The following is a 16444-nucleotide window of genomic DNA, read 5'->3' on the forward strand; positions in this document are numbered from 1 at the left end:
GGTTGTTCAGGTCACCAGTGACTGGGACGCCGGCTAGCAGGGCCTGTCACCATGGCAGGGTTGCTGAGGGGCCTTGGAGGCACCGGCGTCCTGGGCACAGGGGCTTCCCTTGCCGGGAGTCCTGCAGGGCTCTCGGTGCCTGGAGGGACCGGAGGTGCCGGGGGCTGGCATCTGGGACAAATGTGCTCAGGCCACCTGTATCGTCCCCAGGCCTGGACGCAGGGGGCCTGAGCGACGCCGTCCAGCCCCTTCTTTTTCAGGAGGCTGGAGGGGTCTGGCTGGGGCTTTCTGAACAGGGGCTGCAGCTCGGGCACCCTGGCACCCACACCTGGGCCAGGCTGCCTGGCTCAGGCAGGGGTGGGACTCTGCTGGGGGTTCGAGGTGGTGCCCAGGCCATCTGTGTGTCCCGCTGTGCTGCCTGGTGCTGACGTGTCCCTCCCTCTGCCCCCCACAGCAACCGTGTGACGGGTGTGTACGAGCTCAGCCTGTGCCACGTGGCCGATGCTGGCAGCCCAGGTAGGCGCCCGCTGTCTGCTAGGGGAAGGGTCAGGGCACCGGGGCCCCCGCTGGCTCGGCCTCTGCCCCGCTCTGGGTGACCGCGGCTGAGCAGCGTTTGGGGGAGGTTCCTCGTCTGCAAAACGCAGGTGTGCACCTGCCACTCCTGAGTCATCCTGAGCCGGGAGGACAGCGTGGGTGACAGGGTGGTGTCCAGGGTGAGGCGTCGCAGGAGGAGTGTCCGGCTCTGGGGCCCCGGAGGACAGGGGAGGCTGATCTTGCCCCCAGAGGGGAGGGGCTCAGCAGCCGGGCGGGGACGGAGGTCGGTCTCCCGTGCAGGGATGCAGCGCCGGCGCCGGCGGGTGCTGGACACGTCTGTGGCCTATGTGCGCGGCGAGGAGAACCTGGCGGGCTGGAGGCCCCGGAGTGACAGCCTCATCCTGGACCACCAGTGGGAGCTGGAGAAGCTGAGCCTCCTGCAGGAGGTGGGGGCCGTGGCCACGGGGGCGGGGGCGGCCCGGGGCCCACTGAGGGGCCACAGTCAGGGAGTGACAGGCCGCCCTCAGGATGGGCCACGTGACACCCAAACTGCCCGCCGTGGCTTTGGGGCACACGACAGAAACACGGGCGGCCTAGAGCAGACGGTGCACTCGGCTTAACCGAGGAGGGCAGCAGGCAGCGGGCAGAGGAGGAGGAAACGTGGCGGGGAGTTGCGGGACAGGGGGGGCTCTGTCGCTCCCATCAGGGAAACCAACGCCCGGCGGCCGGGCTGTGCGAGTGGGAAGCAGGAAGCGGGGGCCGTGCCCGAGGCCACCAGCGCTTCAGAGCCCCCCGAACCCGTGTGGGGAACACACGTGTCCATCTGCTCACCGTGGGCCACGGGCCACGGCCAAGGCTGTGGGTGGAGGAGGCAGCTTGTTTGTGGGCCGCGGAGCCCAGCTTGGGTGGGGCTCTGAGTGCTGCCAGCCCCGTGGCCTGGGGTCTGTCCCTCGTGTCACAGGCCGAGCTCGGGGCCCCAGCCCAGGGGAGGGGGGTCTCCCGCGCTGTCCGCAGGCCCTGCTGCTCCGGGAAGCCGAGGCCGCCCTCGCGGAGCAGCGGGCGACACTGTGCCCGTCTGAAGGTGGAGAAGACCCGGCACTACCTGCTGCTGCGGGAGAAGCTGGAGACCACGCAGCGGCCCATCCCGGAGGTGCTGTCCCCGGCCTCCAGCGAGGACTCTGAGTCCCACAGCTCCTCCAGCGCCTCCTCCCCGCTCTCGGCCGAGGGCCGGCCGTCCCCCCTGGAGGTGCCCAGCGAGCGGCAGCGGGAACTGGCCGTCAAGGCAGGTTTTGCTGCTGGCAGCCCGGCCTGTCCCCAGCCCCTCAGGGCCCCACGTCACTCCTGGGCGACTCTGGTGACCCAGCCCTGGCGGAGGCTGCTCTGGTCAGAGCCACCAGGAGCTGGGAGTGTGGGGGTCTGCCCTGTCCCCCCCTCGCCCACCCTGGGAGTCCAGTGCCTTTTACAGCCCCCGCCACGCATTGACCTGCCCTCTCTTGAATACCCATGCTGCTGGGGAGCTCACCCCTCCACCCAGAGGTGGCCTTCTCTGCCGCTGGCTGCGCTGCGGGGACGGCTCCCGTGCCATGGGCCACGCTGCCTTCACACCAGGCCCGGGAGGTCCCCCGGCTACCCCCCGCCCCCTGGGGGTTGGAGATGCTGCCACCCTGACCCCCTGGGCTCGGCCTCGGCCGGCTGTCTGTCTGGGGAGGCGGGTGGAGGAGCCTCGGCTGTGCCCGGGCAGAGCCGGGTCCCGGGAGGCCACAGTCCTGACCCCACGTGCTCTGTCTACAGTGCTTGCGCCTCCTCACGCACACATTCAACAGAGAGTACACGCACAGCCACGTCTGCGTCAGCGCCAGCGAGAGCAAGGTGCGTGTGGGGTCCTCCCAGGCCCTGGCAGGATCCTGTTCTCTTCCCGCCCCCACCTTGTCTGGCCGGCCCTCAGCCAGACTGGTCAGGGCGTCCCCCGCCCCCGGGGACTCACCCTCGCCCCGCAGCCTCCGGAAGCTTCCCCCGCACGGCGTCAGGCCCCGAGCTCCCCCCAGCCTTCCATGCCAGCCCCCCTGGACACCACCAGTGCTGGCCCCACAGGGCCCTGTCGGGAGGTGGCAGCCCAGACCCTGCCCCAGCCCACCCCTCGAGGAGGTGGCACCTGCCTCCCGAGCAGGGCAGAGCCGGAGCCCTGTGAGGGGCGGGCCAGGGGCACGTAGGGCTGGGCCGGGCCGGGGGTCTTGCGGTGGCCACCTGAGCTGAGGCTGCTGGGAGGAGGGGTGTGGGGTGCCCTGAGGAGAAGGTAGAGTGTGAGCAAAGGCACGGAGTCAGCCACTGCAGGGCCCCCCCGTGGGCCGAGACCGTCCCCCACAAAAGGCTGTCTCTCCTCTTCAGCTCTCTGAGATGTCTGTCACCCTGCTGCGGGACCCGTCTATGTCCCCTCTGGGGGCAGCCACGCTCACCCCCTCCTCCACCTGCCCCTCTCTGGTCGAGGGACGCTACGGTGCCGCAGACCTGAGGTGAGGGTGCCGGGCACCAGCTGGCCCTCGGCCGTGGCTGTGACTTGGAGGCGCAGAGGGCAGAGAAAGTGGGTCACCGTGGCTGAGCGTCTCAGGCTGGCCACACGCATTTAGGGATGAGCCTGGAGGGTCACCCCCCGCCCCGGGACACATGAGCCCCCAACCCCAGCTCGTGGCCCCACCCTCGGAGGATGGCGTCCCGCCCGCTGGCCTCGCCCTGTGCAGGCCTTCGTGGGGCTGGCAGGTGCCCCCAGGCCGCGGCTCCCTCTACTACATACAAGGGTCCCTGAGGACAGTGTCACCCTCAGTTTAATTGTGGAGACAGATGCTGCATCTGCTTAGACGGGGGCGGAGGTGGAGGCAGGAGAGCCCCGTGGGAGAAGCGTGTGGAGCCCGCAGAGCTGGGCACACCCGCCCGACAGCTGCCAGGTCACAGGGGAACCTGCCTGCCGCACCCTGCACGTCCCGGAACCGAGGGTGGGCCCTGGAGCTCCAACTGCGGGCGTGGCCGGGCACAGCTGCTGCCCCACAGCGGCCCTGGGATGAAGCTCAGCTGGAGACGGCCCCGCCAGGGCCTCCCAGGGGCTGCAACGGCTCCCTCTGCTTCCCAGGACCCCGCAGCCCTGCTCCCGGCCCGCCAGCCCCGAGCCCGAGCTGCTGCCAGAGTCCGACGCCAAGAAGACCCCCTCCCCCGTCCGGTCGACGGAGGCTGACAAGGAGCCCCAGCGCCTGCTGGTCCCCGACATTCAGGAGATCCGGGTCAGGTGCGTGGGGGCCCTGCCCAGAACAGCAGCACCACCAGCCAGCTCTGCGCCAGCAAGGGACAGGCAGGCCATCTCTGACCCCGTACTGGGGGGGACCCGCAGGCTGCCCCTGACCTGAGTGCAGGGGGCAGCTCCGTACCAGGGGTCAGGTGGTCTCCATGACTCCCTGCAGGGCACAGCTGTGTGCTGAGGTCAGGCAGGGCCGTGACCCACCTGCAGGGCACAGCTGTGTGCTGAGGTCAGGCAGGGCCGTGACCCACCCGCAGGGCACAGCTGTGTGCTGAGGTCAGGCAGGGCCGTGACCCACCCGCAGGGCACAGCTGTGTGCTGAGGTCAGGCAGGGCCGTGACCCACCCGCAGGGCACAGCTGTGTGCTGAGGTCAGGCAGGGCCGTGACCCACCCGCAGGGCACAGCTGTGACCTGAGGTCAGGCAGGGCCGTGACCCACCCGCAGGGCACAGCTGTGTGCTGAGGTCAGGCAGGGCCGTGACCCACCCGCAGGGCACAGCTGTGTGCTGAGGTCAGGCAGGGCCGTGACCCACCCGCAGGGCACAGCTGTGTGCTGAGGTCAGGCAGGGCCGTGACCTACCCGCAGGGCACAGCTGTGACCTGAGGTCAGGCAGGGCCGTGACCCACCCGCAGGGCACAGCTGTGTGCTGAGGTCAGGCAGGGCCGTGACCCACCCGCAGGGCACAGCTGTGACCTGAGGTCAGGCAGGGCCGTGACCCACCCGCAGGGCACAGCTGTGACCTGAGGTCAGGCAGGGCCGTGACCCACCCGCAGGGCACAGCTGTGTGCTGAGGTCAGGCAGGGCCGTGACCCACCCGCAGGGCACAGCTGTGACCTGAGGTCAGGCAGGGCCGTGACCCACCCGCAGGGCACAGCTGTGACCTGAGGTCAGGCAGGGCCGTGACCCACCCGCAGGGCACAGCTGTGACCTGAGGTCAGGCAGGGCCGTGACCCACCCGCAGGGCCCAGCTGTGACCTGAGGTCAGGCAGGGCCGTGACCCACCCGCAGGGCACAGCTGTGTGCTGAGGTCAGGCAGGGCCGTGACCCACCCGCAGGGCACAGCTGTGACCTGAGGTCAGGCAGGGCCGTGACCCACCCGCAGGGCACAGCTGTGACCTGAGGTCAGGCAGGGCCGTGACCCACCCGCAGGGCACAGCTGTGACCTGAGGTCAGGCAGGGCCGTGACCCACCTGCAGGGCCCAGCTGTGACCTGAGGTCAGGCAGGGCCGTGACCCACCCGCAGGGCCCAGCTGTGACCTGAGGTCAGGCAGGGCCGTGACCCACCCGCAGGGGCTGGGACTGAGCCCAGGGAAAGGGCAGGTGGGTGGTCGGGCCGGGTCCAGGTGCGGAACCTGGCGGTCACAGGGTTGGTGCGATAGCTCTGGGGCAACCTCAGCTTTTTTCTTTCAGTGTCCCCATGTTGCAGCTAGGGAAACTGAGGCCCAGGGATGGTTGGTGGGTTGGTGGTTCTGGTCTGCAGCCTCCCGGGCTGGGGTTCTGCAGCTGCCCCTCACCGTCTGGGGCCCTGTCCGACCATGGTGCTGGCGAGGGTGCGCCCGCGGCCGGCGGCCCCGCTGACCGTGAGCCCTGTCTGCCGCAGCCCCATCGTCTCCAAGAAGGGCTACCTGCACTTCCTGGAGCCGCACACGTCGGGCTGGGCCAGGCGCTTCGTGGTGGTGCGGCGCCCCTACGCCTACATGTACAACAGCGACAAGGACAGCGTGGAGCGCTTCGTGCTCAACCTGGCCACCGCCCAGGTGGAGTACAGCGAGGACCAGCAGGCCATGCTCAAGGTGCGGCGGCGGCTGGGCGTGGGAGGCCTCAGCAGGCCAGGAGGGTGGGATGTAGGGGCGCAGCCCCACAGATCCCTCCCTTGGCCCTGGGCCAGTGACCCAGTCCCCTCCTGGGCTCCCCCGAGGTGGGAGGGGTGAGCGCCCAAGAGCCCCCCGTGGCTCTGCCCGGCTGCTCTCCAGGCCGGCTGTGGCCCTGGGCGAGTGCCGAGGAGGCAGCTTCTCCAGGCCCCCTGGAAGGTTCTGACCCCCTGTGGTGGGGAAGAGCAAGGTGCTCCCACACTGACCACGCCCGGGGCAGGGGCTCCAGACGAGAGGCCAGGACCAGCGGGCCGGGGACACACAGCTGACAAGCAGCTGGGCCAGGGTCCCGGGGTGGGGGTGGGGTGGCTCTGGGCCCACCAGCCGCAGAGGCTTCCAGAAGGAGCCAGCCTGGTGTGGGCGGGGCTGGCAGGGAGCCTGTCCCACTCTGCGTCTGGGATGGGGTCTTTCCTGGGCTGGCTCATCCCGGAGGCGTCCCCGTGGTGTCCTTCCTGCCTGCTCAGGCCCGGTGGAGGGGGAAGGGCACGTGCCGACCGGCGGGAGGCCTCGTGGTCTCACTGCATCCTCCTTTGCAGACGCCCAACACGTTTGCGGTGTGCACGGAGCACCGCGGCATCCTGCTGCAGGCCAACAGCGACAAGGACATGCACGACTGGCTGTATGCCTTCAACCCGCTCCTGGCCGGCACCATCCGGTACGGGCCGGCCGCGGTGTGCGCCTTCACCCGTAGGGTCCTGACGTCCTTAAGGACGGTCGTGCGGGCCTCCGTGTCACTGCTGCCTGTAACGTGACGAATCCCGAGGATGTTAGAAATGCGCATTGGGAGCGGGGGCCTTGGTGTGGGGCTGCTGTGCGCTCGCGGGCAGGCCGGGGCGGGGCCGTCCCAGTCCTGTGACAGGAATCAGAGACAGGTCCCTCCCTCTGGGTGGTGAGGGGACCGGAGGGGACACAGGAGGTCTGTGGCGGCCCCGCCTAGCGCCTGCCCGCGAGGGCGTGGTGGACGCGGCCCTGACAGCTGTCCCTCCCGGCTCTCCCGCAGGTCCAAGCTGTCCCGAAGGAGGTCTGCCCAGATGAGGGTCTGACGGAGCCTCCGTGACAGCCAGCGGGCCCGGCCCCTCGTCCCGTCTGTCCTGTCGTCTGCCGCCGGCCCCCCCCACCAGACAGCTCGTGACCCCGGCTCCCCGGGGACTGCCCTGCTGGGCCGGGACCTGGGCCACATGACCCGTCGCGCTCCCAGCAGAGGCTGCCTGTGTTGTCGTTTCTTCCAAAACGTGCTCTGGGCGGGAGGGGCTGGGAACGCGGGGCAGGCCGGAGGGCACAGGTCGGGGGGGGGGTCGCGCTGCGTGCTAATATTTTTTTAAGCATAGACAGACTTATTATTAATATACGTTAGTTAGTGACGTCGAAACTGTCCGCTCAGAAATTAACTATAAGACCATGTTCTATTTATAAGTATTTATTTCTAATGGCTCCTCGTAGACCCGTAGGACTCAGAGGGAACCCCGCCCCGTCTGAGCCCACGTGCGTCCCCCAAGCCTGTGGGGACAGACAGGGCCGGAGCAGCCACCTTCAAAGGCCACAGCAAGGGCGTGTCTGGTTGGCACAGGGGGCACCTGCCCAGGCCCTCGTGCCGGCGGGGGATGTCCTGGTGCCTGAAGTCTGAGCAGGACGGAAGATGGTGCGGGTCACTTCTGGGGAGACTCTGCGTCTCCTCGGGGCAGCCACCTGAGATGGGACTCTCGGAGCGATTCCAGCAGCTTCTCCCGGGAGAGGGTGTGGGGGGATGCCACAGACAGCACCGGCTGTGGGGCCTGTCCTGGGCAGGGACCAGGAGGAGAGGGGTCAGGACCCCAGCTGGGCAGTGCAGACCCGCCCCAGACTGCTGGGACAGGCGGCTGGTTTAGGGACAGGGATGGAGGGGAGGCTCGGGCTTCAGGGTGACAGGCTGGGTGCAGAGGGGCTCAGGTGTGGTCTCAGCTGCAGTGGGAAATGAGCGAGTTCAGGGAGCTCCTGGGAAGAAATTCTGCAATTAACGGTGTTCTTGCAAAGACTCCTCCCTGTGTTCCAGGGGAGGGTGTCTGTGGGTCCAGTGGCCGGTGTGTCCTGGTGAGGCAGGGAGGGGCCACGCCGGGAGTCTGGTCCAGGCCCTGCCCACAGGCCCGTCTCAGTGGCTCCAGGGGAAACCGTAACCGAGCAACAGCGCCCGTCCCCGCCACCGCCCCCCCGAGCAGGTCACTCTGGGTCTGGTGCTGGTCTAGGTGCCGCTGGTTCTGAGGCCCCTCAGGCCAGGCTGGCCCTGCGTGGCACGGATGGGACAGGGGGACGCTCCCCATGCAGGGCCTGGGGGAGAGACAGGCACATGTCCGGAGTCAGGGTGAGTGTCCTCCGCTCATGCCGAGTGGGAAGGTTCCGGTGTGAGGTGGTCCTTTGGGCCAGTTGTGCAGACCCTTAGCTTTCGCCTCCAGATGGCGGGACGCAGGACAAGTGGGCTGGGTCCCCACTGGCTGCAGGCTTTTGCCTGCCAGCCGGAACGAGCCCAGGCGGAAGTTGGGACTGAGCTCGCCTTTTTGTACCTGGGCTCAGGTGTGGTGTGTCAGGGGCCACCTCTGCCCACCGCCCTGGTCCCGGGCCCTGGAAGGCCCTTCCAGGTGGCCATGGGGACCTGCCAGTGGGACGCAGGTGTCGGGAGGCCACGGCTATGAAGCATAGGACTCGGCAGCTCTCTCTGCAGGTCTCCCAGGCGAGGTTTCGCACCCCAGACTGGAGTTAAACCTGGTCCCAAACCAGGTCCCCCCCGCCCCCGACAGGTGCCCTTGGGCTGTGGTGGAGACGCAGAGTCGTGGTGACACACGGTGTCTTGGACAAGCACTGCTGTGGTGGTCAGGCCCCCCTTGAGGCAGGGAGGGGAGGCGGGATGGAGGAGTTGGCCCCCAGGGCCTGGCAGGCAGAGGGGGCGCAGGCCCGCTGTGGCCCAGCAGGTCAGCCAGCCTGAAGCCGCAGCGCGGAAGGGTCCGAGGCTCCCACCACGCCGCAGGGGTCCCAGGCCAGCCAACCTGCAGGGCACCTGCGGCTTGTGGGGGCGGAGCGAAGGGGCCTGGGCGTCAGCCTAAAGTCAGAAGCCTCCACTGCCACGTAGGCTCTGGGGACGTCTCCTTTTGGCCTGCTGCCATCTGGGCACTGCTCGGAGCCAGGCTGGGCCTCCTGGTCAGGGGTCAGGGTCCAGAAACCCAGAGGGGGTAGTGAGGGAAATCATCTAGGAGTTGGGGGACCTGGTTCCTTCAACGCCCCCGCCCGACACAACCTGCGTCTGTGAGCTGAGGACAAGTCACCAAACGCCCGGGGTGTGAGGGGGGCTGGTCTGGAAGGGGGCTCCCCCCGGGCACAGCTGCAGAGGGTGAGGCAGAGCTGGGGGCCATTGCTGTCCCACGGTGTGACGTGAACGCTTGGCGCTGCCCGGGCCGCAGCCCCACTGGGGTCGGGGGTGGCCACGCGGGAGGAGGGGGTGCGGGCTCCAGGCAGGACGGTCTTCGGCTCTGGCGAGACGGTGCTGGGGGGTGGCAAGTCCCAGGCCTCCACGTGGAGCAGTCGCTCAGACGATGCCAGCGTTTGGGTCACTGGCCAGGCAGGCACACGCACACGTCCCCAAGACAGCTGCGGTGAGGTGGCTTCCCTGACAGTCCTGGCCCCAGAGTCCCGGCACCTCGGGGTCCTGGGATGCACTGATGTTACAGGTGTGCTGCGTTGCGGTGCTGGTCCTCTGCCAGCGTCACGTGGCGTGGGGACCCCAGAAGGCCCTGTCCCTTCTCCCTGGGGCCACACGGTCCCCAGTGGACAACAGCTGTGGCCGACCCGAGTTTCTCCAAGGGCCCGTGTTCTGTGGCTCGCCCGTGCCCGGGCTCCCCTGTGGCTTGGAGGTGGCACCTCTGGCTTGTACATATGTGACTGCTGTGGCCCCCAGACCCTGTGTCATGACCACCACCCCCACGTAGCGACTGCAGTCCTGCCGTCTCCCACCCGAGTGTTAGCTGTAGGCTCCTGTACTGTTCGTGTGCACTTACGGCTCTGTCCAATCCAGAAATAAACGTGGCTCTTACGCAACTCACGCCTGGGGCTCGGCGGTGGCTTTATTTGTGCGTCTGGTCTGTTGGGTGGGACTGGGATAGGGCACAGTGTGTCTCTCCGGCACGTTGAGAGACAGTGCCCTGCTCCCTGGTGACAAGTGGGGCTGGCTCTCGGGGGCGGGAGGTGCCAGGGAGAACTTCCAGGGGCGCCGGCCCTGGAGCCCCCAGCTGCTTCCTGAAGTCCCGGCTGCCCCTGTCTGAACCTGCCCCAGTCCCCTCTCCGGGGACGCGGTTGGCACCACCCTCAGGCCAGCCGCTGTGCCCACCCAGGCAGCCGCTGAGGCTGTTCCCTTCAGAGCCCCGGCCCAGGGGTCTGCACCTGCCCCCAGGTACTGGTGCAATTGCACCTAAGGGCCCTGGTCCTGCCCGAGGCCGCGGCGGGAGTTTGGGGGCCACCGTGGCACTGATGGCTGAGGGGAGGGTGGGGCGACAGCCACACACTTTGGGGGGCTCTGGGCAGGGCCTCCAGTGCTTAGGAGCCCCCAGGCCCTCCTGAGGTGAGTGACTTTATGCCAACAGGTGACAGCTGCCACCTCCAGGACACCCGGAGAGAGGGTGTGGCCTGCAAGGTGGCCCCTGCTCCCTGGGACGTGGCCTTCAGGGACACCTGTGGTGCCACCCTCAGGCTGCAGGTGGGACTGCAGCTGCCTCCACACCTGCTGAGGGTGCCTCTGGGGTCCCTCAGGCCAGAGCTCAGGTCTGGGTGGGGTGCGGTGCCCGAGTCCTGGGCTGGTGCCCGCCAGGTCCTGGTGGGGGGGCGGGGAAGGCAGCAGGGCTGAGCTCCTCCCTCCGCACCCTGCGCTGTGGACACGGCCCACCCCTGCCCTCTGGCCCAGAGCTTACCTGGGTTTAGCCGCCAGTGCTGTCACCCAGTGGGATGGGAGCCTGGCTGGGTCCTGTCCAGGTGCCCCCAAGGCCAGGGTTCGGCTCCCCAGAGACGTGACACGATCCAGTGGACATGTGACCCTCGGGACAGCCACACCGTGGCTTAGGCTGTTCCCCGGCTGGGGAGCCCACGCCAGGATCACCAGGAGTTCACAGCACAGGCTGGGTGGGGTAGACCAGGGCCGGGGGGAGGATTCCAGAACCATCTCGGGGCCAGGATCTCAGATCCAGCGACCTGCCGCTCAGGGAGCCTCCCTAGGCCCCGGCCTCAGCATCCGGACTCCTGCTCACAGCTGACACCAATACACTACGGGGGATTATTTTCCTTTATTTTTTAATTAACTGGCCTAGGAAACAAAGATTCTGCATTTCACCCAGGTAATTTCCTGTGCTTCATGTTGTCTTTGTTAGGTTTTTTATTACGTAGGAAAACTGAGCTTTAAAGGGCTCAAGTTTTCCACATTGTGCAGATTTCTGTCTTGCTCTTGACCGTCTCTGGCTGCATGAACTGCTGCTGTTCAGCAGTGACCTGCACTCCTGTTGAATCAAGTCCTTTGACTCTTCTCACGTTTGGCAGCTTTCCCCAGGATCAAAATCCTGAATGCAGTCTTTTTGATCTTGCAGAGATATTAGATGATTAGGCTTATTTCATAAATCATATGGGAAGTCTTGTCAAATAAGAAATGGTGTTTAACTTTCTTTAAGTTATATTTGGGTAAATGTGTTATGAAAATTTGTTCCAAAATTACATGCGATACTTAAAATTGTGATATATCATGATATGTGTTATCAGTCATGATTGTGATTATTATGTTAAATGCTTGTATGCCACAGAAATAGATACATTTCCTTGTCAATTGTAAATTCTCATCAGATTTTTTTGAGGGGGGACAGAGTCTTGCTTCGTCACCCAGGCTAGAGTGCAGTGGTGTCATCATAGCTCTCAGCAACCTCAAACTCCTGGGCTCAAGTGATCCTCCTGCCTCAGCCTCCCAAGTAGCTGGGACTCCAGGCATGCACTGCCATGCCTGGCTAAGTTTTCTGTTTTAGTAGAGACGGGGTCTCACTCTTGCTCAGACTGGTCTCCAACTCCTGAGCTCAAGCGATCCTCCTGCCTTGGCCTCCCAGAATGCTGGGATTACAGCCGTGAGCCACTGTGCCTGGCCCTCATCAGATTTTTGAACATCGCTGTTCTAGGTTTTTGTCTCCACAATTATTGTCTTAAATTCTTCAATTTAAAACAGTTTGCAATCAGCTATGGTACAAAAATTGCTAATCAAGATGGAGCAAAACAAAATTAATTATATGAAATTAAGCAATTGATAACGATAAAGTTTTTAATGACTCTTATTTAAAACAGTGTTGGTTCTTTACTTAAATGTTTTGTTTTCCACATTTGAGGAAATTTTATTTCATAAGCTATCCCCAGTTGCAATAATTTGGTAAAGTGTCCTTTTGTGAGCAAAGGTGGACGCATTTGCTTTCTCTCCCGACTTGATTCCTCCAAAACTTAGAAGCTATTTGTGAGTATTCTTATTTTTATTTATATAAGTCTGATAAAAATTTGCTCTCTCTTTATAAACAGGGTACAATTGGAAACAGTGGTTATATAATACGACTGACATGTCATATTTAAGAATGTGCACAGAAATGCTGGGCTTCAGGAATTCCCAGCCTTACAGCGAATAAGTAAAAACTGTCACTTCCGGGCCAGCCCCCGAAGCTCAAGACTAAATAAAATCTCAGGCTGCCTTGGTTTGTCTTCCTAGTCTCAAGATCTTCTAAAAACTGAAATTTCCTATATGATCAGTGTGGAGAGTAAAAGTTATGCTTCTAAGGAAAGCTAAAGTACACTTGTTATTAGATTTGTTGACTTAAAATCACGAGATCTATAAATTTGGAAAGGAGAACTTTATTCCTTATAAAGGATGGAAACCGCAGGTTGCACTGTGGAGCCTCCGGCTGAAGCTGAGGGAGGTGGGGCAGGAGTTTCAAGCTAACGTGTTGGCTAGATATACATATTCAACAGGTTATAGGAGAAGCTATGAATATTCATGAAGGGGTTCATGCACATGCATGATAAGCAAACATATATATTACAGATGCCTGTTTCGCTTTTGGATAGAGACTTAACGTTAAAATGCAGTAAAGTTAGGCTCCATATGTCAAAGCAAAGGACACAAAGGTGCTCTGTGCACAGCTCCTGTAAGCTGGCCAGAACCAGTCCGTGGTGAGTGGTCATTTATCCGGAAGGAATGCCATGTAAACTGGCCAGTTGTCATGTCTAAAATCAATATAAAATAAACCGCAAGTAATACGTCATTAGCAAAAAAATATAAAGCGAGAAATGCACATTAAAATGACGTATAGCATAACCACATTTGTTTAAGAATGTATTCCGGTATCAAACGGCAAATGTCAACAATGCTAAAACCGCAATCACTTTACTTTTGCACCAACCTAATAGTAGTGGTGGAAAGGTTTTGAATCATATCCCTATTGAAAAAAACTCAGCACCTGGAAATAATATTCCTAGGATGCTTTGACCTATAATATCTTTATATCCTGCTAGCATAGATAGGATATAGATAGTATATAGATAGGATATATCCTTTATATCCTGTCTATGTATCCTGCTAGTATAGTCCTTTCAGTTTTACAATGAAGAGAGAAAGGGAGTCTTCAGCATGCTTTGTAAGGACAAGGGGGTTACAAAGTGTCCCAGAAAGCACGGACCCCTACGTGTGAGCTATCGAGGCAACGGTGCGCCCTGTGCCGGCAGATCAGACCCTGTGCCACATAGAAACACACAGCGGGGGTGGGGGGGGGAGCACACAAGTGACATTCCTGAGGGTGTGTGTTCATTAAAGAGTCATTCACGGAAGTGCTGACAGAGCAGAACTGGACCACAGTTGTCTCCTTTGCAGCTTTTCAGAATCCAGTCATGTGACGCTTTAGCTGTAAGTATTGTTGACACAGTAGGGACATATTTTTAATTTTATCTGATCTAAACGATATGCGTCTGCCCAGTAGTTCATAGATCGAGGAGGTCCCGTGGTATAGAACAAGTTTCCAACCTTAACAACACAGTAAAGATTGAAACAGGGGGTGGTGATATTTGGGTCTTGAAGCAGTTGGACTCAGAAAGTCAACAAGGAAAAAGGTTGGTCTAGGTAAGTGCTGTCGTTAGGGGCATCTGAGAAGTCAGCGACAGCTGTCCCAATGGAACCTATTTATCATGAATGGATCTGGCAGCTGTTGGCAAATTCAGCATCTGGTGGCTTTCCCTCAGCGGTAACACTTGGGGACAGCTTAAGCACAGTATGACCATGCCGTTCTCCACACTGGGACAGAGGACAGTCACAGAAAGAGGGGTGTTCAAGGCTCAGAGCAGGACTCTCCTCTAACATGGGACCCTGCTGGGGTGTAATGAGGGCACGTGAGCCACGGAACAGACCACACGTTGCACACATGTGTTTGGCACGACGGCCGCGGGACCAATAGAGGATATTAATTAAGGAGAGATCTTCCGGCATCAGGCACTTTTCCTCGAACGCTTTCTGCAAAGGCAGTAATTATGTCAGTGAAATTTATAATTTTACCAACTTCCTCTTCCCTCAATCTAATCGGAAGGGACATGAGTCAATCTTGGCAAATGCAAGATTGCACATCGTTTTTGAGTTTTTCATGATGAGAAGGACCTTCCTGCAGCTGCAACCGTTACCAGAGCCGCTGAGAGCACTTCACAGGCAGAGAGAACGACGGACACGTTTCCGACAAATCTCTGGGAAACATCAATTTCAGCACATCCTGGGCTCATGATTCTTGCAAAGCATTCTCCTAAAATGATTACGCTCTTCATACAAACCGGTTTTGTGTAGGTCTGACCACAGTTTTAAATGCAAAGTTAATGTTTCCTCCATTTCCTGTGAGGTGTGGAGATCGGAGATAATCTGAGAAACCGAAGTGAGTTCATGATTTGCATAGAACGTAACACTCGTGTGCATCCTCTCCGTGTGCCCTCAGTGGTAAGGAAAAGCTGGCTTTGACGCTGTCTTCCACGGCAATATTTGGTTCTTCCGAAGTTTCACACTGTCAGATGGGGGGAGGATCCTTAAATTTGTGTTGCAAAGCTTGTGGATCCTGCTTTGCAATGCTGAAGTTTTTAAAAGCAGATTTCAGACTCGAGTAACTCCAACAACTTCTTGGCATACTTTATCGCCACGTCCCATGTGCACGTCCCGTGTGCTCATTTACTGACACAATTGACTGCCTGGGCACCAGCATTTCCTGTCCTGGGAAAATCTGTGCAGACGCTGGAGGGACAGCTGCAGGGACAGGTGCCGCCACCTGCCACCTTGGCGGTGCTGCCCCTGGGGAAGCCCCTCTTCTTCCTGTGGCCACACCCTCTGCTGCCCGCCAGGACCACCCAGGCCGGCCCCGCCCCCAAACAGCCCCTCACCTGGAAGCCACACAGGGCGGCTCCTTCGGGGACCTGGGCTCCCTGTCACCCCTCCCCAGTGCTCTCACCAGGGGGGCTCCAGACAGCAGCCTCCCTGCCTGGCTGGGTGGGGCAGGGCCAGGGAGGGAGATTCTCTCCTCTCACCAGACGTGGGTGCAGGAAGACGCCCCTCACCTGCACCCCCAGGGAAAAGCCTGGCAGGACCTCAACCTGCTTTCTCCTCCAGTTCTGCCCCCACCGCAGAGCAGCTGGGCCCAGGGCTGCTGCCCACCAAGGACAGGGTGGGGCTCGGGCAGGACTCCCGGCCATCCTCCCGCTCTGTGCATGGGGCTCTGGAAACCGCAGCTGAGAGGCCTTCCTCTTGTTGGGGTGGAAGGTTCCAGATCAGCTGTGGTCTGCAGGGAGAAAATGGCTGGAGGCTCCTCCCAGCCTGGCCTGGAGCCCCCGTCCTGCAGCCCAGGCCCTGCCATCGACCAGGGTTCACCTGGTTTGGGGACCACTGGGCCACTGTCCAGAGGTCGGGGAACTTGGTGGACGTGGGGGTTGGGTGCCCCATGCCCCGACTTGCGCCTGCAGCCACCACAGCATCCCCAGAGGGTCCCAGCTGTCACAGCCGCTCAGACCTCCCTGGGCTGCGTCGCGTCCCGGGCAGCCTGGCGCCACCTGTGCCAATGCCCCAGGGCCAGGTCCCCTCTCCCTGGGCTTTTCGTCCTCCGGGTCTCACTTTTTACTCCAATTCTGTAAATAAGGGGCAGGAAGGAGCCTGTGGGAGCTGGAGGCGGCTCAGACCAGCCAGGCTGTTTCCCCTCAGCCCTACCTGCCCTTCTAGAAGCCTCTGTCTGGCCAGGGACAGGCAGGTTTAAGGACTGGTTTATTGACAAATTATTTCTGGGGAGTGAAGCCGGGGTCCCCCTTTAGCTCTGGGAGGTCTCAGGTGGGGGTCCCAGGAGGTCCCTCTTGAGGGGGCCACACCCGGCAGGGCGCCAGCTGCGGCCCCACCCCTCTGCACTCAGACGCCCAGCCACCGCACCCCTTTGTGGGTGTCTGGGTGTCCCCAGAGCCTGGGGCCGGCTTCCCTCTGGGGGTTCGGTGCTTGTTCTTCTGACTGTAGAGCAGGTTCCTCTGGAAAAGGCGGGGAAGGCAGCCCTGGGATGGCAGCATGGCCAGGGCCATCCCTGCGCAAGACGGCGGTCAGACCAGCTCCTGTGTGGCTTTATTCCTGCTCCCGTGGGGGGCTGGTGCTCAGGCCCCTCCGCACCCTGCAGGAACCCACCTGCCCAGGGGTGCCAAGTCCGGGTGGCAGGTGTGTGGCCTGGCCCAGGTCCC

The 16444-nt window shown here is 62.0% G+C and overlaps 1 protein-coding gene across 17 annotated transcripts in view; it reads left to right on the forward strand.

Moving 5' to 3' along the window:
• Positions 1-6969, forward strand: part of KIF1A (kinesin family member 1A) — a 61010-nt gene extending 54041 nt beyond the window's left edge. For 16 of the 17 annotated variants that reach the window (XM_045559924.1, XM_045559909.1, XM_045559914.1 and 13 more), the window contains 9 exons: positions 455-516; positions 835-980; positions 1616-1816; positions 2326-2403; positions 2920-3044; positions 3656-3808; positions 5419-5611; positions 6226-6344; positions 6690-6969. In XM_045559924.1, coding sequence (XP_045415880.1) covers positions 455-516; positions 835-980; positions 1616-1816; positions 2326-2403; positions 2920-3044; positions 3656-3808; positions 5419-5611; positions 6226-6344; positions 6690-6732 — 1120 coding nt within the window. In that variant the 3' untranslated portion in view covers positions 6733-6969. The remainder of the gene's footprint in view (positions 1-454; positions 517-834; positions 981-1615; positions 1817-2325; positions 2404-2919; positions 3045-3655; positions 3809-5418; positions 5612-6225; positions 6345-6689) is intronic. The other variant, XM_045559925.1, reaches the window with a different exon arrangement.
• The last annotated feature ends 9475 nt before the right edge of the window (positions 6970-16444 follow it).

The sequence above is a fragment of the Lemur catta genome, chromosome 8 (genome assembly GCF_020740605.2).
Source record: "Lemur catta isolate mLemCat1 chromosome 8, mLemCat1.pri, whole genome shotgun sequence".
Lineage (NCBI taxonomy): Eukaryota > Metazoa > Chordata > Mammalia > Primates > Lemuridae > Lemur > Lemur catta.